Source organism: Simochromis diagramma, unplaced genomic scaffold (assembly GCF_900408965.1).
Source record: "Simochromis diagramma unplaced genomic scaffold, fSimDia1.1 OVJJ01000596.1, whole genome shotgun sequence".
In the NCBI taxonomy this organism is placed as follows: domain Eukaryota; kingdom Metazoa; phylum Chordata; class Actinopteri; order Cichliformes; family Cichlidae; genus Simochromis; species Simochromis diagramma.
The window spans coordinates 13026349-13053866 of record NW_024387245.1 but is presented as its reverse complement, the minus strand read 5'-3'; the positions used below and the strand labels follow the sequence as shown (position 1 = coordinate 13053866).

The window sequence follows — 27518 nt, the reverse complement described above, 5'->3', positions numbered from 1 at the left end:
TTTGTTATGTTTTTCATACATCATATTTCACCATTGAGCCCCATAACAAAGGTTAAATAGATTATTTAAAATCACTGCAGCTTCTTTTTTACGGCTGAATGCTCACTGACCCTATCGACTGTCTATGAAACCGGATGTGGTAGGAGCGAAGTGTTTTATTGCGGAAGTGAGTCTTTGCTCTACCGAGCAAGTTCCTGGCTTCTCAAAACAAAAACAGCAAACAGTGGGTAGCTGCTGTCAGTGAAAGCTGAGAGTCGTGTTTAGCCTTCTACTGCCTCGTCATGGTGCTAAAGTCATGTTGCGTTTACAGCGTCGGAGTTGTTTCTGTACTGATGCTGATTCTCGGCATTTCGTTGGTTTTGACCAGCGTGTTTCCACATTTAGTACAGTCGATGGTTAAAAAGGTAAGCATCTAATTTAGGCTAGCCTTTGCAGTAGGCGTTAACCTCAGATAAGCTAACATGAGACATTGTGATAGTAGCTAAAGTTAGCTCATTTAGCGTCTAAGAAATACAGCGTGGAATTATTTATGGAAGTGTTTTTAACAGTTTTAAGCGTTTGAGGTTTGAATGTTGAATGTTTTACAAATGGCTCGCCTTAGGATACAATTTCAGATCTGTTCTGTCACCCATTTACTTAAGTAGCAGTGTTTATTTCTAGGGTTGAAAAGATGAGATCACACAATGTGTACATTATGTATCCTAAACATGCGGAAATCTTTTGGTAGCACAGCTAAAATTAACACGGCTTGTAATAGTTTAAATAAATAGAATAATATATCAATAACCGCTCAGTAAAAGCAAACATAATTTGACAAAAGCCAAATCTCAGTATGGTTCAGACCTATTAAAAATTGTAAAAAAAAAAAAAAAAAAAAAGCGAAATGGCGCAAATTCAACAAAGTATTACAGAATGTAACACGTCTTACTAAATGTAATAAAAACCAGGATAGTAAATCAGATGATTTTAAATGGGCACAGACAGTGCTGTGCAGTAAGAGCTTTGAGTTTGTCTTAACTGTTTTGATTGTACAGGGTCTAAAAATATTTACATGAGAGAACAGGTGATTATCTGCTAGACAGATCTGTTGTAGACAGTTGAATGAAATTTATATTTTGTGTGGATCAGTTGAAAAAAAAGTTCTCCACTGCTTATTCGACAATTGGCACAGAGAGTATTGTATGCTTTTATAACATTCACTGTTAAATATAGTTTAATATGTGACATAGATGCCATCTCAGTATTTCGCATTTGATCATTTTGCCTTTTATTTGTGCTTTTTGATTGTCACCAAATATTGTGTATCATATGTGGCATAAACACTCACTGGACACTTTATTAGGTACACATTACTAGTATCAGATTGGATATCCTTTTGCTTTCAGAATTGCCTTAATTCACATGGTCAAAAAAGGTGCTAGAAACATTCCTCTGAAATTTTGGTCCATATTTACATGATAGCATCACACAGCTGCTGCAGATTTATTGGCTGCACATTTATAGTGTGAATCTCATGTTTAACCACATCTCAAAGGTGCTCTACTAGATTGAGGTCTGGTGACTGTGGAGTAGGGCTGGGCCATATCATCCCGTTCACGGTAATACCGGTGTAATGTTGGGCAACGATAGGAAAATGACATATCGCGATAGAATATGGGTAAAACGCGCATGTGCAGTGCCTTTGTTTACATACACATGGCTGCGACGCAGAATGAGAAGAGCGAAAGCGGATCGTTGAATGAAACGGATGAACCTGAACTGGTTTGTAAAAATGCTGCAGCTTCACTGGTGTGGAACTGGTTTAGCTTTTGTCCGTCAGATACACAACAAAGCACTATTTTTGGTAGCGCATGCTAGCGGGCCGTCGTTATTACCGTGTTGTTTGGAAAATACGGCACACTTAAAATCAATCCTTAGATTTTTCTGAAAGTCGACAGAGCCCCTTATAATCCCGTGTGCCTTATGTATGAACTCTGGTTGTGTTTACTGACCTGGAAACGATTTTATGTGCACGGCGCTCAAAAATCTGTCAAATGTTTCAGTACGACTTCGCTAAGCTACGACGCCGCACCGCTTGATGGATTGTCGGAGCATTACGGCTATCGTAGGCGGAGCCTCGCGGAGTGATACGTACTGTGCTTCAACATAATATTACCATATTGTGTGTGTATAACCTCTTTTTAAGTTTCGTGGATATTATACATGGTTATGCTGAGGATATGTCGGCCAGTTTCCACTGGAAATGCCTTTTGGTTAAACTGTCACCAAGGAATTTGCATTTGCACTGTTACATTTTTATATAACTTTAATGCAGATAAAAAAAAAACAAAAAAAACAGCTGCTTGTTTAAGTGAATGATTATTAGTGCAAAAAAAACATCAAAGTTGTGGAGTTGTAAAGCATTTTGTCTAGTGTCACTTATATCGTCAGTTATATCGTTATCGCAAATTTTCAAAAGTATATCGTGATAAATACTTTTGGTCATATCGCCCTGCTCTACTGTGGAGGCCCTTTGAGTACAGCGAAATCATTGTTATGTTCAAGAAACCAGTTTGAGATGATTTGTGACATACTGCGTTATCTTGCTGAAGCAATAGCCATGGTCACCAACAATAATCAGATGAGCATCATGTAAATACTACATGATGCTCAACTGGTACTAAGCATTGACTGTAGAAAACTGTTTTCTACAGTCAATGGTACTAAGAGGTCAAAGAACATATCTAAACACCATTACACCATCAGCTCCAGCCTAATCCTGCCCCTGCCACCTGTATGTTGTAGCAGAAATCAAGACTCCTCAGACTGGGCAATAGTTTTTCAATCTTCTATTGTCCAATTATGGTGAGTCTGTGTGAATTGTAGCCCAAGTTTCCAATTTTATAGGTTGCGTTGATGTGTTATGGGTTTAGAGATGCTCTTTATCATACCTTGTTTGTAACACATAATTACTGTTACTGTTGCCTTTCTATCAGCTTGAAGTGGTCTAGTTATTCTCCTCTAACCTTCACAATCAACGGGGCATTTTCACCAAGAGAACTGCCTTTCACTACATATTCTTTCTATTTTCACACAGTTTTCTGTAAAATCTAGTTGTTTGGGGAAAATCCCAGTAAAACAGCATTTCCTGAAATACTCAAACCAGCCCATCTGGCACCAGCAGTCATGTTCAGAGTCACTTAAATCACGTCTCTTTCCCATTATGATACTCAGTTTGAACTTCAGCAGGTCCTCTTGAGAATGGCTACGTTGCTAAATTCATTGAGTTGATTATGTATTTGTGCCGAAAAGCAGTGGCCTGTGTGTGTGTGTGTGTGTGTGTGTGTGTGTGTGTGTGTGTGTGTGTGTGTGTGTCATGACACCAAATGATGATTTCATCTGTTTCAGCAGGTTCATACCGTGTAACGTGAAGTGAAACTGCATATCATCAGCACAGTAGTCATCTAAAATAACATTTTTAACCCCACCGCCCTTTGTCCCCCATTAGCAAGTCGTTCTGAAAAACGATACAGATGCGTTTGAGGCCTGGAAGGATCCACCGGCACATATCTACATGCAGTTTTACTTCTTCAATCTCACAAATCCCCAAGAGGTGTTGGATGGGGAGAGGCCAGCTGTGGTGGAGATTGGACCGTATACATACAGGTGAGGGAGGGAAAGGAGAAACGCTTAACATTTGTTTCTCCATTCATCTCTTGATTTAAAGAAAACAAAACAACAAAAAAAACTAAGTGTCAAGTTACTGGAACATTTTAAGAGGTGGAGGCAAAGCAATGATGTATCAGCACCCATAATGGGAGCTTTTAAGATCCAGTGGTGCCAGTCTTACGATGTATATTAAGAATAAATGTGATACAAATTTATTGACTAGTAATAAATTTGACTAGTGAAGGTGTTGAGTTAGATGAAAAAGGTTTATAAAAGCACAATACATCTGATTTGGAAAATCAACAACCTGATAAAAGTAACAAAGCCAACACTGCTGCACACAAACTGTGGAGCAGTTAAAAAGACCAGAAAAAGACACTACAATAGTAATTAAGCAGGTAAATAGCAGCCAGGTCCGGCTAATCAGATGGCATTAGTTAGCATCTAAATATTACACTTCATGACAGTTGGAAAAAGACTGAACAAGCGTGGCTTGTTCAGCAGGATTTCCAGGCAGAAGTCTCTTCACTCTAAAAAAAAGAACATGACAGCACAGCTTACGTTTGCAAAGTTGCATCTGAGCAAACCACAAGATTTCTTGAACACTGTGCTTTTTTCAGATGGACCAAAGAGATGATTGGCCACAATGCACAGCCCTACTTTTAGGAGAAAGCCCAACACAGTGTATCAGCACAAACGCCTCATACAAATTTTCAGCCAGTTTTGGAGGAGTGATGATTTGTTCTTGTTTTGCAGTCATTGATTAGATCATGAACTGCTCTGTATACCAAAGTATTTTAGAGCCAAATGTGAGGCCTTCTGTCTGACAGTTAGCTTCAGCTGAAACTGGGTCGTGCAGCAGGACAATGATCTCAACCACAGCAGCAAATCTACAACAGAATGGCTGAAAACAGAAAATGATCAAAGTGTTGCAATGACCCAGTCAAAGTCCAGACATCGACCTGACTGAAATGCTGTTTCAGGGCCTTAAGAGAGCTGAGCCTGTAAATCTCAATGAACGGAAACAATGCTGTGAAAAGAGCAGGCCAAAATTCCTCGACAACAATGTGACGAAGTGATAAAGTCAATACAGAAAATTGTTACATCAAGTCATTTCTGCTCAAGCTTTTGAATCCCAGGGTGTGCTTAGCTCTCACAGGACACTGTCGTCGCACAGTGTCCTTGATCCAACACAGCTGATTTAAATGGCTAAATTACCTCCCAACATGTCTTGAAGTCTCTGGACACATGTCTCCAGAGGCCTGGTAAGGAACTAATTATTTGATTCAGGTGTGCTGATCCAGGGTGATATCTAAAACCTGCAGGACACTGGCCCTTGAGGCCTGGAGTTCCCCACCCCTGGTCTATAGTGTGTTTAAGAAAAAAACATGTGAATGTTGTTAGAGATAAATTTAAAGAGATGCAGAGCAATACTGTGCTTGGATACCTGTAAGCACCTGAGAGACAGCATTTTTGTACTAGTTTTGGTGCTGAGACTTACGAACTGTGACACGGAGATGTTTATTTTTCCGAAAGCACATTTTATTGTTTTTTTTATTGTGTTCATTCAGTGGTATTGTGCCATGAAAGGTCAATGTGCAGTTTATTTTCTACCCAGTCCACACCCACAGGATCTCGATGTTCATAAAACTGGCTTTTGATTAAATGTGCTTTACATATATTACTTACTTTGTTTTACATTTTTAACTTACTGTTTGACTTGATGTTATTTCATTGTTTTCCCTTTTCAGATCTTTTTATTTTTATTCGCTGATAGGTTAATTTATTGGTTTAATCATTTGACAGTTTGGTTTTCCTGTTTTACAGTGGGGCAAAAAAGTATTTAGTCAGCCACCGATTGTGCAAGTTCCCCCACTTAAAATGATGACAGAGGTCAGTAATTTGCACCAGAGGTACACTTCAACTGTGAGAGACAGAATGTGAAAAAAAAAATCCATGAATTCACATGGTAGGATTTGTAAAGAATTTATTCGTAAATTAGGGTGGAAAATAAGTATTTGGTCACCTCAAACAAGGAAAATCTCTGGCTCTCACAGACCTGTAACGTCTTCTGTAAGAAGCTTTTCTGTCCCCCACTCGTTACCTGTATGAATGGCACCTGTTTGAACTCATCATCTGTATAAAAGACACCTGTCCACAGCCTCAAACAGTCAGACTCCAAACTCCGCCATGGCCAAGACCAAAGAGCTTTCGAAGGACACCAGGAAAAGTATTGTAGACCTGCACCAGACTGGGAAGAGTGAATCTACAATAGGCAAGCAGCTTGGTGTGAAAAAATCAACTGTGGGAGCAATCATCAGAAAATGGAAGACATACAAGACCACTGATAATCTCCCTCGATCTGGGGCTCCACGCAAGATCTCATCCCGTGGGGTCAAAATGATCATGAGAACGGTGAGCAAAGATCCCAGAACCACACGGGGGGACCTGGTGAATGACCTGCAGAGAGCTGGGACCAAAGTAACAAAGGTCACCATCAGTAACACACTACAACGGCAGGGAATCAAATCCCGCAGTGCCAGACGTGTTCCGCTGCTGAAGCCAGTGCATGTCCAGGCCCGTCTGAAGTTTGCCAGAGAGCACATGGATGATACAGCAGAGGATTGGGAGAATGTCATGTGGTCAGATGAAACCAAAGTAGAACTTTTTGGTATAAACTCAACTCGTCGTGTTTGGAGGAAGAAGAATACTGAGTTGCATCCCAAGAACACCATACCTACTGTGAAGCATGGGGGTGGAAACATCATGCTATGGGGCTGTTTTTCTGCCAAGGGGACAGGACGACTGATCCGTGTTAAGGACAGAATGAATGGGGCCATGTATCGTGAGATTTTGAGCCAAAACCTCCTTCCATCAGTGAGAACTTTGAAGATGAAACGAGGCTGGGTCTTCCAACATGACAATGATCCACAACACACCGCCCGGGCAACAAAGGAGTGGCTCCGTAAGAAGCATTTGAAAGTCCTGGAGTGGCCTAGCCAGTCTCCAGACCTCAACCCCATAGAAAATCTGTGGCGGGAGTTGAAAGTCCGTGTTGCTCGGCGACAGCCCCAAAACATCACTGCTCTCGAGAAGATCTGCATGGAGGAATGGGCCAAAATACCAGCTACTGTGTGTGCAAACCTGGTAAAGACCTATAGTAAACGTTTGACCTCTGTTATTGCCAACAAAGGTTATGTTACAAAGTGTTGAGTTGTATTTTTGTTATTGACCAAATACTTATTTTCCACCCTGATTTACGAATAAATTCTTTACAAATCCTACCATGTGGATTCATGGATTTTTTTTTTTTTCACATTCTGTCTCTCACAGTTGAAGTGTACCTCTGGTGCAAATTACTGACCTCTGTCATCATTTTAGGTGGGGGAACTTGCACAATCGGTGGCTGACTAAATACTTTTTTGCCCCACTGTATGTAGCATTACGTTTTTAAAATGAATTTTTATTGGCCTTATTTTGTTCACTTGGTGTATACATGATCTAAAGTTTATTCTGTTTAATTTTCTTTTAATATATGCCAATTTTAATTTGCCTTTTTTTTTTTTTTTTTTTTTTTTTTTTTACCTGTAAAGCACTTTGAACTAGATATACGTGTAAGGTGAAAAGAAAGTTTATTTGATTCATATTATCTACTGTATATACCCAGTGATAGTATAATATATCGCTGCACACAGCTGATAACCATCTTATCTCTTTTGGCACTGACTTGTTTTCAGTAGCACTGAAAGCTAACGTAAATACTTACATACGTTATCTGGGTCACCAAATCAGTTAAAATAAAGCAGTTTTAGGAAATTGTTATTGAGTTATTAAGAAACAACTCACCATTGACACGCTTTATGGTTTTAAAAAAAAAAAGCTTCTTCTTTTTTTCCAGTAATTGCATCACAGTCACATGTCACAAACACAGTCACAAACTGCACAGATGTGTGTCAAGGGAAATTGAGCCACAAAAGATGAACAATCTTCAACCCACTTTTCATGTAGAGTAAATGTGACATTATCAGTCATGTGAAGAACTGCATGTCTTAATATCCCCACACTTTTTTCATGTATTGTGCTTTATATAACATGGCGTGTTAAAGAGTGCAGATGCAAAGTAGGGAGTTATGCTATAGCTTTTTTTTTTTTTTAATCACAAACAAAGCTAGTTGTTATGTTTGGCTGCAGCTCTGTAACAAAGAATCTTTTCTCTTGTCTAAAAATGTTTTGCTTTTCCTCCACAGAGAGTACCGGCCTATGGAGCAAATTGACTTTCAGGATAATGGCACTAAAGTAACAGCTGTCAACACTAAAACCTACATTTTTCAGCGTAACATGTCCCGAGGTCCAGAGAGTGACCTCATCAGGACAGTTAATATCCCTGCCATGGTGAGCAATAGTCTACAGCACCGATCTGATCTCCCACTCACAGTATTATAGTTTTCTCACATTGGACGAATATTAAGGTTTCTCACATGTGGGCATTGCTCATGTATATTCCTCAACTGGTTGTTGAGTGGTTCACAGGAGTTGCTGGTTGTCGGTTGCATGTTGGTTGCAAAGAAAGTGCTGCAGAAAAGACCTCTTAGGGGTCTTGCTCTGGTTGCTAGTAGGTTGCCCAGTGCCTATAGCATTTCCTGTGGAGCATTTCCTATATGGAGAAGGTTTGTCTTCAAAGTAATGTTTTGCCTCAGCGCTACAGTCAACATGTTTCAAAGGGGGTAGATTTCTGGTTTGTGCTGCACTTTCTACGGTTTCACTACAGTTTGGAGAGTAGTTGGGTAGTATTTGTTGACAAGTCTATCACTTCCATTCAGACTCTAAATGGAGGTTAAATGGTGATTCCAAATGGCCCACGGGTGTGAATATGAGTGCGAATGGTTCTGTCTTTCTGTGTTAGCCCTGCAACATATTGGCGACCTGTCCAGGGTGTACCCCACCTCTCGCCCTATGGCAGCGGGATAGGCTCCATCCACCTGGTGACCCTTAATTGAGTAGGCAGAAGAGGATTGATGGATAGCAGTCAAACGGAGGTTTTTTCTTGGAGATGAGATGTTTTTCCCTAGCAACTGGTGGTTGCCAGAGGGTCAATATCTAGGTCTGTGTGACTGGGGGCTTAGTCACTTGATCCTACATTGTCACCATGATTGTCACTTGTCCACAATTGTGGAGAAGTTCACGTAACATGGTTAATGGGCACATGGGCATGTGGTTTGTGTTCACATGTCTGCAAAACCTCAGTCAATCAGCAAGATTAAATAAGGAAGTTGTTCTCTTAATATGTTTTTATATATGTATGTATGTATGTATATATGTACGTACTTACTTACGTACTTACTTACTTACGTACTTACTTACATGGCCTGCTTTATGTTTAGTCAAACCAATAATCCTGTAACGGCGTTCTTCTCCCTTTTTTGTTTCTTTTTATCCTGGTAGACAGTGATGGAAAGATTCAAGGATAAATCCTTTGAAGCCAACTTGATCTCTGCCTACATGAAGGGCACCGGGCAAGGCCTTTTTACCACTCGTTCAGTGGGAGAGCTGCTGTGGGGATATGAAGATGGACTTCTTAAAGCCTTGAAAACCATTAGACCTGATCTGGATCTGGATGATGTTTTTGGACTTTTCTATAAGGTCTCTTTAATGCACATAAATGTGTAATTGTGTTCTTTGTGTAAACCTTTTTTTTTTTTTTTTTTTTTTTTTTTTATATTTAAAAAAAAACAAAAACTTTTTTCCCCCCATCTTACAGAACAATGCTTCCAATGATGGAGAATATGTGTTTTTCACTGGTCAGCAGAACTATAGGGACTTTTCCAGAGTGGACATGTGGAAAGGTGAAAGGTAATTGTCTCCTCTCACCTGTTGCACATGTTGGATTTACAGTTTAATAGTAAAATTGTTCATCAGTGAGTTTTGTTGGTGACATGAAGTTAATGGATGCACACCAAGTGATTTGTGTCATATGATCAAGGTGGGTTTAACTGTGTTCCTGTTGAGTTTTCGTTCTCTTTCTTATATCACCGCCGATAGGACACTGAAACTGAGTCTGTTTACAGACATGTGACCAAAATAACCACTGGCTGCTAGTTTGGCTTATATACCTTTTATAATTATCATTTCATTTCATAGCCATTAAATGAGGAAAGTCAAACCATGTTAGCCAAATCCCCCCAACAGCAAAACAGAATCACTCACTGCAGGGATCAAACGCTGATGTTTCTCCCTTTAACATCATTTTAAAAAATGTAATCAATAATGAAATAACTACTTAGGTAAAGCACCAAACTCTCTTATCTTTGTCACAGAGAAGAACAGCCAACCATCGGCTCTGCATCTGTACTCACTAAACCCCCAAAATATGATCATCTTTCTTGCACTGCCTTTTATCTCTGCCTGTCTTACAAACCTAATTGTTTTAAGACTAGGCTGTTGTACCTTGAGCAGCAGTTTTTGGAAACACACTTATTTTATAGTGTGCTTCCTAACCTACAAATATATCCAGTCCTCTTTGCCCAGCAAATGGCTTTCCATGGCTTTTAGCTGGGCATGCTAAATGTCTGAAACATTTTTAAACCTTCGAACTTTGTAACATTTTGAATATCTGTGCAGCTCCTTGAATTGGTGGACGTCTGATGAGTGCAACATGATTAATGGAACCACTGGAACAGCCTTCCATCCTGTAATCACCAAGAATGATATGCTCTACATTTTCTCGTCTGACCTGTGCAGGTGAGTAGAGCAGAAAAGCTGTACCAGTGAAAGATTCAATCTTTTGATTGCATATACAGTACTGTGCAAAAGTGTTGAGCCACCCCTCATCTCTTACTGGTGTGCTAGTAAATTGGGAAATAATTGCAGTAATTTAATGAAACACATGGTGGTATGACCACCTTTATTCTTGAACACAGCCTGTCAAACTTTCTTGTAATTTCTTGAAGTAGTCTTCAGGAAAAATTCTCCAAGCTTTTTGAAAGACATGCAAAGCTCTTCTTTGGATGCCGGTTGCCTTTTGTTCCATGCTCTGTCAAGACGATCCCACACTGCTTCAGTAATGTTGAGGTCGGGCTCTAGGCAGGCCAACCTCCAAAACCTTCAAATTTGGATTGAAGCCGTGTGACTCAAAATGTAATTATTCTTTTTTGATTATTCTTAAATAAAATAAAGAACACTTCTGTTCTTTATTGAAGAAAGACACATTTAATACGTCACTTGAATTTAAAAGGTTGTGTATTTTAAAAAAACCCCAAAAAACTTAAATGTAAATTTAAAATATTTGAATTTAGAAATGTATAAAACATTCATTGTAAATGTTTGTTTCTATTTTAGTCATTGTAGCTGAATGTGCTTTTCAGCTGAGCATCTGGACTTTTTTAGTTTCATATGAAGGTTATTTCAGTTCAGTTTCAAGCCATGTTCTGCTGACTCATGCAGCATTTGCTGTATTTTCCGTCTTGGCTTGAGCTAGTGAAATGGCTCCCCCCACAGCCTTCCTGAGCCTTTCCCTAGTCTGAATATTGGATTAGGGATCCTAATTCAGTTTGGCTGGTTTCAAGGCTGGTCAGTGTTAGCCTCCTAAATGAGGCCACAGCCTATTTAATGCTGCTTAAAACAACAAATGTCAGTCCTCTGTGATTGTTAATATATTAGAAACAGAAGTCACATTTACAGGTCATCTAACAGCTTAGTTAATAAGAGGTGTCAACACAACCGTTGAAAAACTGGTGTAACCAGTTTGTTCAATGCAGGTTTTCTGTAAATCAGCTTATCGCTGAGCTCATGAATTCAAACCATGTGTCATTGTCCAGTAACGCAGTGCATCCAGAGATTAACAAGCATGTAACTCTCTTTCTAAGGTCTCTGTACACAGTGTATGAGGAGGATGTGACAGTGAAGGGGATCAGTGGGTATCGATTTGTTCCTCCCAGCTCAGTGTTTGCCAATCTGACTGTGAACCCAGACAACGCAGGCTTTTGTGTGCCTGCTGGTAATTGCCTGGGGTCTGGCCTGCTGAATGTGTCTGTATGTAAAGAAGGTAAGACAATGTTTTACTGTGTTAAACATAGCCAAATGATCTTTGATATGCTGCTTTTTAAGTTACATTAGTTCAGACTCATTTCTTTCCCCCATGGTGTGATTTGTGTGGACAGGTGAGAACAAAGAAATTGTGTTTTAATTGTGTTTAAAACAAAATAACTAAACCAATGAACTGTGGAAATGTTTATTTGCGGCAAAAACATGATCTGACCGAGTTGTATCATGTCAGGCGTGTCGTCCCCCCCCCCCCCCCCCCCCCCCACACACACACACACACACACACACACACACAAAAGGAGTAATGCTTGCTAGCCAGAGACCGTCTCCATTACAAACGCATCCACTAGTCGAAAGCACGAGAACTTGTTCCCATATTTACTTTCTGGCTCCTCAGACACAGTAGAATAAGTGAAGTGAAAGTTCTCTTGTGGTTTGTTGTGATGTGCTCTGGTGCATCTGATTTAAAGCAAACAAACTATGGTTGTTAGTGCTGAGTAATAACTTGCATCATTTCCTCATTGCACTGTAAAGAATATGGAGTCAACACTTAGCAAAAGACTCCCTGAAATTAATTCACTGACTGTAATTTCTGGGGCCTACTTTAGCAGTGTCCCTGACAAGTGTACGCTGTGTTTATTACAAGCCATAGCATTATTAGAATATTGATGTTTTACATTTACAGGTATGTTTTACACATGGCATATTTTCCTCAGGTTGAGTAAGATGTTGCCTCTGCTTTGTTAATACCTTCTGTAATGTTTTTCCTGCTGTTTAGGGGCTCCTATCATAATGTCTTCACCACACTTCTACCAGGCAGATGAGAAATTTGCTCAGGATGTATTCGGAATGACGCCAAACAAGGAAGAGCACCAGACTGCCATTGATATCAATCCAGTAGGAATCACAACTTTAAAGCTTAAATGTTTAATTCGTTCTCGTGTTGTTGTGAATCTCTCTTCAATTTATAATACATATTTTGTCTAATACAATTATGATTTATATAGTATTAAATCTTCAACACTAGATGGAGTAGTGTCTCAGCTTTTTTTTGTCATGACTAGCCAATAGTTGAGCTTCTGTTTAAAATAGTGGTTAAAAATTAAATCAGAGGTACGTGGTACGGGGCTGTCACGAAAGATAAGCTCTAACTGCTCTTATCATGATAATAATACTCTAATTACCTGGTTGAACTTGTAGTAAAGTCTTGATAGCGAGAGACAGACTGGAAAAAAAACACCTCCAGCAGCACAACGTGTAGCTGAACATACTGTGTAGTGCTTAACAAATGTATTAGACCACCATCCAATGAAAGATTTATGCCACAGCAGCCAAAAATTAACAATTGCTATATGATATAATTTTCTGATTTTATTTATTTATTTATTTTTACAAATTTTACATGATACACTTTCAGAGAAAACAGAAAAAAAATGATGAATGATTCTGTAATAATTAAAAGTTTAAAAAAAAGTGCAATCCCCAAAAATAAATAAACTGTATTACATTCACAATAAAAGACAGAAAGCATTCTTCTTCTTCATGATGCTCCAGATGTTTTCAGTGGGTTTACAGCTGTTGTGATAGATGCAGTATGGAGTTTAGCATTGTCTTGAAGAAATATGGCAGTTCTTCCCAGACAAGATTAGAGCATATGTTAATGTAAAGCCTGTGTATAGCTTCATATATGGCTTCCATGGGCACTGATGCACTCCCATACCATCAGAGATGCAGGCTTCTGAACTGAACACTAATTTACAAGCCAGATGATCCCTCTCCACTTGAATCTGGAGGATGCAGCGACCATGTTTTCAAAATTTAAGAGAAAATACTTTTTTTTTTTCTTCTTTTTTTGTTACACCAAAGAGATTTCTCCAGATTTTCTGAGTCTTTTGATCATGTTATTAGATGATGAGATACTTAAAGTCTTAGCATTTTTACATTGTGCAGTATTTTTCGGATTTTTGTTCACAATTTGCAGATGCGATATTTTGCAGATTGGTGTACCTTTGCTTGTCTTTACTGCTACGCCACTCTTAAGATGCTCTTTGTACACCAGTTTGACCAGTCTAACACAGAACTCTTTCTTACATTCGCTCTCACGCTTTCGTACAAAAGTACACTTAATTATTTCACACACCCACATATAAAGTGGTGGTTTTACGGTTACAAAAGTATTGAATCCAATAAACAAGCTACCATTTTTTTGTGTTTATCCTCCTTGATCACTCTGCCACGGCATGATATCATTAAGATTGATCAAAGTCCTGTGACTTTTATCATAACTGCTGAGTTGTGATACCCTCAGCCGTCTTCCCTGCTTGCCCAGAGCTGTGAAGTTATTTTTGCCTACAGTAAAGATATTAAGACTACAGGCAGTACTATGCAAACAGTTTGGGGTAACTTTAGATAAATACATGATACATCCTGAGATTTTTTTCTCTCTTTTAAGTTTTTCTAATGCAGAAAACTGAAGAAAGAAACGACTAAACTCCCAATTAGGTTTATTTGACAGCTGCCATGTCTCACCGTCTTCCGTTTTTTCACATAATCTCAGATTAACTCAGTTTATTTCTTTTCTTTTCACTGAAGTTACCTTTTTATCACTCCAGCTGTATGTTTGAGGTCATTCTCAAGCTGCATGAGGAATCTGGGCCAGAGCACATGCCTCCCTGATGGTATTATGTAATGGATGGAAAATCTGCTGTACCTAACTAAAAACCTTTGCATAGTTCTGTGTTTTTCTATCCAGTGGTTTGTTGGTTTACAAATAATGTCAACATGTTACTATAAAGATTATGGCCATAATACAGTGTGGGCAGAAAACAATTATTTAGGTGTTTAGGTATACGTGTTCATACATCAGGAGTGACAGGAGTTTTTCCCACATTCTCTGTGTCCCTAACAAAATGAATTTGTGTTTTACAGCTGACAGGAGTGGTTCTCCAAACAGCCAAGCGACTCCAGATTAACGTCTATGTAGAGCAAATTCCCACCTTCAGGTAATCAGCAGCTCTTTCCATCAGTTCAAGCAGCTGAATAACCTGATTTTTCATGAATTTTACTTTCACTATATTAGTATGAAGAGTGAAGCCGCAATAGCTGCATGAGTACCCATGTCTGTGAAGGGCTGCCAGTAAGCGAATTGTAAAGCAATAATGCCACCATCATCATTATGGGTGGACTTTTGCACAGACCTGGCTCACTTGTTACGTGTTTATCTGAATTCAGAAGGAACTAGCAGCAAGATAATGAGACTGTATGTGTTTAGATAGTTACACATTACTGTTATTTTTATTTGAAATAAGATAAAATAACAAAAGCTATATTAAAGTGGCGAGTCAGCTTTAATGTGAGTAGGTTTACATCAGTATTTTGAAATGTATAAGGTTGGAGCCCTCAAGACAACATTAGTGGCCAGAATTTATTATACTGAATAATGTTAACAATGTCTCTTAAACGTACTGACATCAGTAGATAATTGGCTCTGGTTATGAGGTTTGGCCTTTTTTTTTTTTTTTTTTTTATGTACAAGGAAACACATTGGCCTACATCCTGGAGAATATTTGTAATTTGCCATAGAGTCATGAAGGGGCCTTTCTTTCCCATGCAAATCATTTTGCTTTCATCTACAAGATTTGTGCTCTTCTGTCCACCAGGCTATTTTGGATCTGTCCTGTGCATGCCTTCTGCTTTTAGAATATACCTCTTTATTTTTGGCAAACTAACTTTTGCGAATCCATCCATTTTGTTCCGCTTATCTGGCGCCAGGTCGTGGGGGCAGGAGCCTAAGCAGAGAAGGCTAGACCTTCCTCTCCCTGGCTACCTCCTCCAGCTTATTTGGGGTAAAACCAAGGCGTTTCCAGGCCAACTGAGAGATCTAATCTCTCCAGCGTGTCCTGGGTCTGGACATGCCAGGAACACCTCACCCAGTGGGGGATCTTTGTCAGATGCCCGAAACACCTCAACTGCCTCCTTCCAGTGTGGGGGAGTAGCAGCTCTACTCTGAGCCCCTCTTGGATGGCCGAACTCCTCACACTATCTCTAAGGGAGAGGGCAGCCACCCTTTGGAGAAAGCTAATTTCTGCTGCTTGTATTTACGGCCTCGTTCTTTCAGTCACTACCTAAAACTTGTGACCATAGGAGAAGGTGGGGACGTAGATGGACCAGGAAGGAGGAGTTTCCCTTTTATGCTCAGCTCTCTCTTCACCACGATGGATCGGTACAGCGTCCGCATCACTGCAGCCGCAACATGAACTTTTGTATCATTCTAATAGATTTTTATTCTCATTTTCATTTGCACAGTCACTTTATTTATGACTCGGAATGACAGAAAACTCTTAACTTCAAGTAAGCTAACTGTAGGTACTGTAGTCTCGAATGGGTGCTACACAGTCCACACTTACTTTTGTGAATGCAACAACCACAGTGTTGTGCATTACAAAGAAAATGATGCCAGTCGGTGAAGAAAACCTCTTTATACTCTCTTTCTTCACTGTAGTTAAACTCAGATAATAAAAGTATTTATGCTGTTGGTAAAAAACTGTTCAAATCTACTTTTTTCCCATGGAACAAATGCTCATAAGCCCCCAGTAACTGAGGCTTAGAAACCAGTCTCTGGTCGTTAGGGGAAAAATGTGTTTTTCCTGCATGGATGACGAGCAGTTCCTCGAGGTTGCTCGTGGTTGCTGTGAAATAGATTGCAAAATCTTTAGACAAGTAAAGGTTGTGCCTTACTGCAACACACCAACATGTTTCAAAAGGTGAAGCTTTTACTTTAAAGTAGTGCTGCCAGCGTTAATCTTGTTAAAATGACATTAACACCATAACTGCATTAACACGGCAAATCTCAGTTTGCGAGTTAGCGCGGATTGCCCCGTGCGCGGGGCTATACAGTACTAACGCGTAGACGAGCTAACCGCGCTAACTCACACTGTTTCTAATTTCACTACCACTTAGCAAGTATTTGGTGAGTGTTTTGCACACGAGTGCAAATTACAGGCAACTGCTGCTATCTGCTAGCAGCAAAAGCACTCACAATGGTGAATACTTTGGTCAGAGAGAGGCTGCCCCCTGTCTCTGGGGCCTAAGGGAGTAAATATAGAATCCAACTTATAAACAGAACTGATGTTGGGGCTGATATCAGTAAAATCTTATCAAATTCAATCCCTAGCCAAGCGTCGGCTCTTTTGTGCAATATTGAACTTTGAAAGGAAAGTTTGTGCAGTTCTTTTGATGCCAACAAGCCCAGATATGGCACTTTTATGTTATATCTGTTATTCTGTTTCAAATTAAAGGTGCTAGAGACAGAGCTTGAAGTCCAAAAATAAATTATATAACTCTCCACATAATTTATGGTGTGAGATTAATACGTAATCAAGCTTTATTTATGGGGCGACCGTGGCTCAGGGGGTTGGGAAGCGTATCTGTAACCAGAAGGTCGCCGGTTCGATCCCCGGGCTCTCTGTCCTGGTCGTTGTGTCCTTGGGCAAGACACTTTACCCTACCGCCTACTGGTGTTGGCCAGAGGGGCCGATGGTGCGATATGGCAGCCTCGCTTCTGTCAGTCTGCCCCAGGGCAGCTGTGGCTACAACTGTAGCTGCCTCCACCAGTGTGTGAATGCGAGAGTGAATGAATAGTGGCATTGTAAAGCGCTTTGGGTGCCTTGAAAAGCGCTATATAAATCCAATCCATTATTATTATTATTATTATTATTATTATTATTATTATTATACAGATAGTATGAATTTACAGAACATGCCCGGGAAGACATTGTATAAGTATATTTATATTACACAAGTATATTATATTGTGTTTTCCAAATTGCTATTTTTCATTACATCATAGTTAAAGATTATCATGTCATTCTCTTTCAGTCAAACGGGAAATGTAAGGACAGTAGTCTTCCCTGTGGCTTATCTGAATGAGGTACAAACTCTCTCTTTCTCTCTCTCACTCACTCTCCCACACACACACACACACACACACACACACACACACACACACACTACACACACACACACACACACGTACGTGTGGTTTCCCTAGCAACTTACCCTAATCCTAACCATCAAAAATGAATGCCTAACTCTGACCCTTAGCCTAAAATTAACCATAACCTAATTGTAACCCTGACACTAAAACCACATTTTGAGTCTCAAAAATGCCTTCAAACTCGTGGGGACTGGGATTTTGTTCCCCACAAGGGCTGTCGGTCCCCACAAGTAAAGTAAACTTCCAATTTTTGGTCCCCACAATGATGTTAATACCCGTACACACACACCACAAAAGCTGTCTGAGCTCTGGTTTATATACATTTTCTGTTATAACTCTCAGTTAAATACAAATGATTCAAAGGGAAAAGACTCCCTTGAGTACCCTGTAGTTAAAGGAGGCATTTTTGTTTTCAGTATGTACCTCGTGTTTTTCTCTTTATGTATTAAAGCATTGTGTAATCCTGCTCAGACAGACTGCAAATTAGTAAATCTAACTTGTGTGGAGGCAAAAAAAGAAAAATACAGAGGTAGATACTATGATTCCACAGAATCAAAGCTACAGAAGACTAATCTAATATAAATCACTAATCAGTAAATTTAATATTACTTGTTTATAGAATTCTTATGGTCTCAGTTTCTTCATAAACTTGAACACCAAGATGAACAGACGGTAAATGAAAGGGCCGTAAATGTACCATTTACTTTTGTAGGAGCTGTGTTTTGTGTTCTTATGTGCTATAACACAATATTTTCTCTTACCGTCTTAACAGAGTGCCACCATTGATGACACAGCAGCCAAGAAGCTAAAGGCGATTGGTGTTCAGCAGAACGTTGTGGAGAACATTCCCTTCATGCTGATTGGCCTGGCCATCATTGTGGGAGGAATCTTCATGTTCTTGGTGTGTCAACAGAAAGTCCCCGAGGTGAGCTTGTGCAATAAGCAACTGTGTGATGTCATTATGTTGGGACAGATGGCCTGAGCCTGGTTCTGCCAAGTGCTTGCTCATACAGGATGGCTCAATTTTTTTCCATTCAGATTTATGATGGTGTATGTGGTCAATTTAAAATAATCTAAAAAATAGTTCAAATAAATTGATTTATTTTTGATTATGAAGCACCTTAGATTAGTCCACAGCATGCCCCAAAAGCCCTATAAATGCTCAAGAAAAATAACTTAGAAAATACAAATCGAACCTGTTTAATTAATGCTATGCTGCGCTCCACTCTAAAGAACTACAAACTACAACAAAAAAACCCCGAATTAACTGAAATCAGTTAATGGGTGAGTCTATTCAAATTAGGGCTGCCACGATTAGTCGACTAGTCACGATTACGTCGACTATCAAAATCGTCGACGACTATTTTAATAGTCGACGCGTCGTTTGAAGCTTTGTAAGATCCCAAAAGACGCAGGAATAAGTAGTAGGATTTAAGAGTGTAATAATGGACTGAAACAGAAGATGGCAGCACTGCATGTACAAGGATGCCAGCTGCCGTTAAACCCCGAAGAAGAAGAAGTAGCTCTGTCCCAGAATTCATAGCGCAGCCCTGCTCAGCTTCCAACAATGGCAGAAGCTAGTTGGTTTTAATAGTACTCTTATTATTCTTTTTGGGCCACAAAATAAACGTTTAACATATTTTCAGGCGAGAATGTAGCTGTGTAAACCTCAAATATCTGCTCAGTTTATCAAGACACCACATATTTTCAAAAGCGCTCCGACGTTTTCGGAGACGTCTGTTACCCACTAGCTCCAGTGTTAGCCGGGGTTCAAGGCTCACTAGAGCCGGTGAGAACACCGGACTCCTGGCAAATCGTTTTCAAATCCACCGCCGTCTTTCGCTACTCAGGTTAAACATGTAATATAAGTCACTTAGATAACTTAAAAATGTTATTGTTTGGCTTTTTTTTTAGTATTTTATTTGTTCCTGAGTAAATCGGTTTGGCTGAGATTAAAGTTATAGTTTTTACACAGCTGAATAAACGTCAAGCAGACAACTGATTATCAGAAGTGTGAGATGGTAGAGAGTTTACTCCGGTGTCCTGTTATATTTTAGATAGCAAGGAGCAGACGGCTGAGTTTATTAAAATTTCACCAAAACAATCTGCAAATTTCATTAAAATTTAATAAACTATCATCTTGTCTTTCTTGTTAGTTAGCACAGACCTTAAACATGCATGCTGGTGCAATAAGCTTTACGTCCAATGGATGCATGATCTGATTGTCGACTAATAGCAAAAATAATCGGTGACTAGTCGACTATCAAAATAATCGTTTGGGGCAGCCCTAATTCAAATATTGTAGTAGATTTTAAGACTATTCAGAGCAGATACTGTTGCCTTCCTATGAGCTAGCAGCAGTCTGGCCATTTTTTTGGCCATCCTCTGGCATCAACAAGCCATGTGCACCCAGAGAACTGCTGCTTACTGGATATTTTTCTGAAATGCCCAGCCCAGCCCCACTGGCACCAACAATCATGCAATGTTCAAAGTCACTCGAATCAACTTTTGCCCCCCTTTTGATGTTCAGTTTGAACATGAGCAGCATCAGCAGCTAATCAATTGCTGCCTTGTGATTGTGTGAATGTGTAAAGCGCTTTGGGCTCCTTAGGGACTACTAAAGCGCTATACAAATACAGGCCATTGTCTGATCAGATATTTAGGCATTTGGATCATCTGCCTCCATCTGACCTTATCCTTAGCATTCTCTCCTGTCACACCAATCCTCTGCATGTCCCTCCTCCATTATATCCTTGTGTGAGGTTTCCCTCTTTTCCTCCTGCCTGGCAGCTCCATCTTCAGAATCCTTTGTCCAATATCTCCACTACCCTTCCCCTTTAAATGTCCAAATCATCTCAGCCTCGCCTCTCTAACTTACCTTAAACCCATTCCCCCTAATTAGCTCTACTTCTTGCATCTTTATCGATCTATATGCATCTGTCTCATTCATACACATGCATTTTGTCCTCTGTGAATTTAAATCCCTCTTCTCTCCATTGCATATTTCCACCACTCCAGGATCTCTTCCATCTACTCCTTACATGCATGTCCTGAACAACCCTCACATACTTCACTGCCTTTCCTGACTTACTCATGCAGCATCACAGTTCCTCTCTCAGTACTTTAAATTGTAATATATTTGCATTTTATATATTTATTTATTTATTTATTTATTTATTTATTTTTTCAGAGCACTGCTGCCGAACGACAGCCCCTGCTCTCATCGTAACAGCAAACAGAACGTGGAAAGAGGAAGATTGCCTTGGTTGCAATACAATTCAAGGGGTTCACCCATTAATTCTCAAGTAACACTAATACAGTGGTTTTCATATTTTAATCTACTTTCGCATTCATGGTTGTAAGAAAGTGGTAAAAACTGTCTTTTTGTTGTGTTTGTTGCTGGGTTTGGAGGATAATGTCTTCATTTCAAGTTGTAATGATGCTGAAATCCAGATTTTCCAGTCAATCTTAAATTGAGCTTGTTTTTATTTTAACTCCTAACTATGGGATTTTTGAATTGGATTAACACGAGGTTAGTTAACCCCCTTAAACAACCCAGCTTTGAATTAATCAGACATCCTGGAAGTGGGGAAAAACACTGCACTGCAAAGTGGCCATATATGTGTGAGCTGTTGCTGTGTTTCTGAATATAAAAGACGTTGTGTCTATCTACAAGGCAACTGGCTAGAGCTTGAACAGTTACTAGATTCCCAGACTAGTTTGGGAGTCAGAGTTAGTTTTAAAAAGCAAGAAAAAACAGTATTAAGAAGCCAGGTTGGTTGTATGTTATAATGAAGTGAATGTAAAAAGTCAGGCTAGTAGTGCAGCCTGTTCGAAGTGCAGATTACTTTGGGCTTGTCTTTCAGCCTTTTGGCTTCAGATGCTATGGCGATGTGGTCTTGTTCATTTTAAAATGATGTTCTGTGTTGTAGCCAAGCTCAGTAATCTACAGTGTATATTAGGGCTGCCACGATTAGTCGACTAGTCACGACTAATTTAATAGTCGATGCGTCGTTTGAAGCTTTGTAAGATCCCAAAAGACGCAGGAATGAGTACCGTAATTGTCGGGCTATAAGCCGCTACTTTTTGCACAAGCTTTGAACCCTGCAGCTTTTAGTCAGGTGCGGCTTTTCTATGGATTGTCCATGATTTTTGTCATATCGTAAGCGGATTTGTTTTGTTTGTTCCGCTGTTGTACGGCACTACGTTGCCTGGCAGAAGGATCGGGGTTCAAGAGTGGTATGTTGGTCACATGTCCATCCGCCAGGCAACATAGTGCCGTACGAAGTAGCGGGAAAAACAAACTTCAAAGTAGCGCTATGTGTTCAGTTGGAGGCGTGGATGATGAGCGGCGGTAAACTTGCGAAAAGCAAGTTATGCCCAACTCCACCGGTGGATTCTGACAGCGTGAAAACATCCACGATCACCAACGGATTTCGAAGGGCTGGACTGCTGCATGATGGAGAGGAGGACACCGCAGTGCGCAGGAAGAAGAGAAAGATGGTGAATGACTGACTTTTCTTCTTGTTAAAGCCGTGTCACTGCACCTGAGCCTAAAAGGTAGTCCGAATCTATTTTTCTGGTGTGCTGTAGGTTATTGTTATGTACTACATTGGTTACTCATTCATGAAGCACAGTACATGTTTCGTACTTGTAATTACCGCTACTTGTACATATACCTAAAAAGTTATGCAAATATGTACCCATAACTTGTTTTTCAAAATATAGTTTCAAAACCCCAGAAGAAGAAGAAGTAGCTCTGTCCCAGAATTCATAGCGCAGCCCAGCTCAGTTTCCAACAATGGCGGCAGCTAGTTGGTTTTAATATTACTCTTATTATTCTTTCTGGGCCACAAAATAAACATTTAACATATTTTCAGGCGAGAATGTAGCTGTGTAAACCTCAAATATCTGCTCAGTTTATCAAGACACCACATATTTTCAAAAGCGCTCCGACGTTTTCGGAGACGTCTGTTACCCACCAGCTCCAGTGTTAGCCGGGGTTCAAGGCTCACTAGAGCCGGTGAGAACACCGGACTCCCGGCAAATCGTTTTCAAATCCACCGCCGTCTTTCGCTACTCAGGTTAAACATGTAATATAAGTCACTTAGATAACTTAAAAATGTTATTGTTTGGCTTTTTTTTTTTTAGTATTTTATTTGTTCCTGAGTAAATCGGTTTGGCTGAGATTAAAGTTATAGTTTTTACACAGCTGAATAAACGTCAAGCAGACAACTGATTATCAGAAGTGTGAGATGCTCGAGAATATACTCCGGTGTCCTGTTATATTTTAGATAGCAAGGAGCAGACGGCTGAGTTTATTAAACTGCACTGAAACGATCTGCAAATGTCATTAACATTTAATAAACTATCATCTTGTCTTTCTTGTTAGTTAGCACAGACCTTAAACACTTAAAGCTGTAAGCTAATGATAGTTATATAAGAGCAGACTCATGCTGGTGCAATAAGCTGTACGTTTTATGTCCAATGGATGCATGATCTGATTAGTCGACTGATCGCAAAAATAATCGGTGACTAGTCAACTATCAAAATAATCGTTTGTGGCAGCCCTAGTGTATATATACATGTGTGTCCTCCTTGTGATCCAATCAGTATTAACCCAACAATGACAGGATGGCTTTCTGCCTGTTGTGAATGTCTAATACAATATTATTTCATTTAATTCCAGTACTGTCATAAATATGTTAATATAAATTATACTGATTTACATTGCTGAAACCGGCATATGAAGCTTTGTGGTAGTGACACTGACAAACACACAAAAACTTTTGAAGCACTTTTAGACTGATTTTGTTTTTTCCCCAGTTTAACTTCTGTAGCATTTTATAACTTTATTGAAGCATTTTTAATAAAAAAAAACAACAACCCCACATTGTTTTCCTATTGGCCTATGAATTTTTAGAGCACATATGACTAAATGTTATTTTTCTATCCAACGTTGCACACAGTTTCACTATAATATAGATGTTTTTGCCATTTCAGTCACTATTTTTCGCTGACAAAATCTTTTGTGTTCAATTTCTTTTTTTTGAGTGTGTGTGTTTGTTTTGTGCCTAAAAGAGAACATTGTTTACACTACTACTACTCCCTGGCAAAATCGGTACTTAACTATAATCACGATTTATACGCAAATCTCTCATTAGGGTCACATGTATGACAGTTTGCACGTTGTCGTTTGCTATGACTCAACAATAAACTTTCTATGCTATTCCCTGAAGGTGTGTTTGTAGTTCCTGTCTGACATTGCAAAAGTATTGAATCATTGTTCTGCAGATGACCAATAAAGCATGACTGGCTTTATGACAAACTAAGGTCTGACTAATGCATTGTTTGCATTTCAGTGTTGAAACTTTATTATTCACAGCTACATTACTCGTGGCTGACACCTACAAATCTGCTTAAAGTGAACAAAACCATTTCTGGTAACAATCTAAATGCCCAAAAGTCTGGGCCACCTACACATTGCACCCATAGGAGGTGCTCTGTTACAGAAATGCATGCCTTTGAAGCTTTGTTATTTTAAGTTTGCGATTTTAACATGGACTAGCCTACGGTGCACTGCTTTTTCCCTTCTTTATGTTAGCGCTGTATGTAGGTTGATAACCAAAACATCTTTTTTGGTTGTAACAACAATATAAAGATATATTCAGTCATTGTCTTTGCAAGCTTTTGAGAAAACCTGATTCGTTTTTAAGGAGAAAAAAACTTAACCTGTAAACCTTGGGTTCTAATGTTTACGTGGGAAACCGTAATACCATAATGTTGGTGTGACCGGTAGTAATCATTAAAACACACACACACACACACACACACACACACACACACACACACACACACACACACACACACACACACACACACACACACACACACAACCCAATTGTATTGTAGCCTTCTGGATTCACATCATGGCTGCTGATCAAAGTTTGCCCACAGGCTGATCATTTAGTTTAAAATGCTGCCTTCACTGTCTTTCATCTATATTTTAAATCGGTATATCGCTACATGCAGAACAGACATGTGTAATATAGGAATGAATAACAACAATTAAAGGTTTACATAAAACTTAGCAGTACTTGCCGTAGCATTCACGCAAGTCCTGATGGTCGTCGTAAACATATTCAGTATCGCCAGAATTTGAATTTTTGTCTGTTATGTATCTGTGATATTTAAAGACTTTATTTCTAATTCTTCGAACAAAATTCGTCATGAATACAAATATTAGTGACCATGGTTACATATGGGCAACACGTGAAACAATAAATTTATTTATTTATTTATTTATTTTTAAACACATAGATGTTAATAATCAAAGTGTGGTGATGGTCATGAAGACTTTTGTTCAGAATGGCCCAACCATTACGGAGGATGTAGTAGTAGTAGTAGTAGTAGTAATAATAATAATAATAATAATAATAATAATAATAATAATAACTTGTAATATTTATGATGCATAAAGACATGCATACGCTATAAATACGCTTGCTATATCCTAGCAAGAAGATATTTATGAAATCATTTTTATTTATTGCCCCAAGTGGTCTGTCAGTGAACTGCAGTTTAACCCCTGATATTTACGGGTGCATATGGTGTAATAAATTTTTTTCCATTAGAAATGGTTGTTTATATCTGCATTAACTGTTAGTTTCTTTTTTCCAGCTTCATGTAAACTTCAGTGCACAAAATCCTAAATTCTTGAATATTTTGATAATTTGTGGGAATTGCATATTCATATCTGAATGATTTTTAAGTTATGTTATTAGTTAGCTTAGCTTACAGTCTGGAAGCGGTCTCTCTGTTCAAAGTTTTGTTTGGGCAGAAACTAAACTGATTGTAGGGAAAGGGGGGAATTCAGGGAATCTTCAGGAAGTCACTTCATCAGATCTTGGACATCTGATGAAGCAACTTCATTTAATTTTTTAAGTTCCTTCCGGCAAGACTCCATGGGTGGAGCAAATGGCTAAATGCATAATAGTCTAAAGTCACGTTAGGGTTTCACTTAGAAACCTCCGACGTGGAGTTGGCCTCATTTAGTAGGTTGAGGTCCAAAGTGTACTTTGGAGTCACATAGATAAACTTTGTCTTCAGCTGTGTGATAACTACCACTGTGCAACAGATTCCCATCAGTGACTTTGACTTGACCTGCTCAGTCTGCCAAACCTTACGCCTTAGTCAATAAAGTAACAAATTAATGAATTATTCAGAAGGTAACTCCTCCCCAACCCAATTAAAGCCTTTAATACAGGCGTAGCTCACAAACCAAGCCTGCAGCAAAACAGCCCCTGTCTTGAACGTCATCTGCAAGCAGCATGAGGACTCTCCAGGAAAAAATTATCATCCTTTCTGTTTTTCTGTCTTTGTTATGTGTCGTTCAGGTAAGTTATTTATTGTTTGTTGAACTTCCATGGAAATATTTTTTTTTCTAATCAGTGTTTTATATGACAAAGCTAAAGGATCAAGTATTTGCCTTTACAGGTCCATTCAATGCCTGTGCCTGACGAGTGGCATGGCTTAATTCAGCGGACCAAACGTTCACTGTTGTGGCGCTGGAACAGTCTGAAGCCTGTCGGTGCCAGCTGCAGGGATCACCTAGAGTGTGGCACAAAATACTGCAGGTACAGCTGAAGCTTAAATATTTCATGACAGTCCATCGGTTTACCTGTCTTCCTGATACTCCTGATCATTTTTTGATTATTTTACATTACCTCTGTGTAGCTCTTAAATGTCAAACTCAGTATCATATTCTTTTTTTAAAAAACAGTTTTCACAGTGTGTTCATTACTATGCTGTACATAGGCAGTATGAAGGTGTGTACACGTGTATTTTGCATGCATGGTCTGGATAAAGTCAAAGGGTAATAATGGTGCAATCATTCTTATCTTTACAGGAAAAATATCTGTTCTTTCTGGATCACCACCTGAAAAAGAGATGCACAAACACCATCAGAATCTACAAAACAGACATCTGCTTTATGGACCACAACTGCCTGTTTTGTTTTGTTTTCTAAAACCTGCCCGCTCCTTTATTCTGGCTCCAACATTCATTCTGAGCAATCAGATCTTTTTCCACCGCGCTGTGTCAAAAACAAAGCTGTAAAATCCAGGCATGCATAACCAATCAAATGGCGCCACCTTAAGTGATTTGTCTAAAACGCTGCTGCACATCACACAAGCTGTGTAATCTGAATGTGTTTTATAAGAAAATATAAATATCCATGCAAAGTTTGAGCCGCTCTGGGTTTATTGGTTCAAGGTTGTTGCTGTTGTTGTTGTTTTTTTAAGAGATTTTTTTATGTATTTATTTGTAAATATTGTAAATAATGTAAAAAATTCAAATATACTATACATTTTTTTTCAAGAGGTTGTACTGCCCACATCTTCATTTTCTTTTTTTAGTAGTAAAATAAATCCAAAACACATTTATATATTTCTCACACTTCCTGCTACTCTTTCAGTCGAGGAGCTTGAAAAACAGCTTTCCACCCAGCTAATGCGTAAGCTGCATTACTCATCCAAACCACGGCGCTGGGGATGTTGTTTTAACTTTTCCAGCATTCATAAAACTTATTTTAAGGAAGAATAAGAAAGATTATAAACGCATATTCATAACCACTTCCTGTGTTAAAAGTGCCAGCAAAAAGCTTACAGTAACCCAGACAAAGGCCACTTTTATCCTAAGAGAAGTAGTAGTACTGAATTACAAACCCTGAATGTAGTCGATAACAACAGCAGGGGTGAAAATGGCTGATCTTAGGGCTCAGTAGATGAGAGAAACGCATTTTGCATCTACCTAATCTAAGCTTTGCAGGAAGGAT

The 27518-nt window shown here is 39.1% G+C and overlaps 2 protein-coding genes across 2 annotated transcripts; both read left to right on the top strand.

Moving 5' to 3' along the window:
* The first annotated feature begins 184 nt into the window (after positions 1–184).
* On the top strand, positions 185–21273 carry scarb2c (scavenger receptor class B, member 2c). Its single transcript, XM_040053480.1, has 12 exons — positions 185–404; positions 3488–3645; positions 7896–8040; positions 9091–9288; positions 9407–9498; positions 10267–10386; positions 11511–11689; positions 12467–12585; positions 14617–14690; positions 17566–17617; positions 18456–18608; positions 20874–21273. Exons 1-12 carry the CDS (start codon positions 282–284, stop codon positions 20910–20912), a joined length of 1452 nt encoding a protein of 483 aa, XP_039909414.1. The 5' UTR covers positions 185–281; the 3' UTR covers positions 20913–21273.
* Positions 21274–25102: 3829 nt separating this feature from the next.
* On the top strand, positions 25103–27026 carry LOC120714506 (liver-expressed antimicrobial peptide 2). The gene is made up of 3 exons (XM_040000765.1): positions 25103–26079; positions 26180–26319; positions 26592–27026. Exons 1-3 carry the CDS (start codon positions 26014–26016, stop codon positions 26623–26625), a joined length of 240 nt encoding a protein of 79 aa, XP_039856699.1. The 5' UTR covers positions 25103–26013; the 3' UTR covers positions 26626–27026.
* Positions 27027–27518: the final 492 nt, after the last annotated feature.

Coding starts and splice junctions, on each gene's coding strand:
- scarb2c (XM_040053480.1), top strand. CDS start 282: ATGGTGCTAAAGTCATGTTGCGTTTACAGCGTCGGAGTTGTTTCTGTA. Junction 10,387..11,510: donor TTCTCGTCTGACCTGTGCAG/GTGAGTAGAGCA, acceptor TCTCTTTCTAAG/GTCTCTGTACACAGTGTATG. Junction 11,690..12,466: donor TGTGTCTGTATGTAAAGAAG/GTAAGACAATGT, acceptor CCTGCTGTTTAG/GGGCTCCTATCATAATGTCT.
- LOC120714506 (XM_040000765.1), top strand. CDS start 26,014: ATGAGGACTCTCCAGGAAAAAATTATCATCCTTTCTGTTTTTCTGTCT. Junction 26,080..26,179: donor CTTTGTTATGTGTCGTTCAG/GTAAGTTATTTA, acceptor TTGCCTTTACAG/GTCCATTCAATGCCTGTGCC. Junction 26,320..26,591: donor TGTGGCACAAAATACTGCAG/GTACAGCTGAAG, acceptor TTATCTTTACAG/GAAAAATATCTGTTCTTTCT.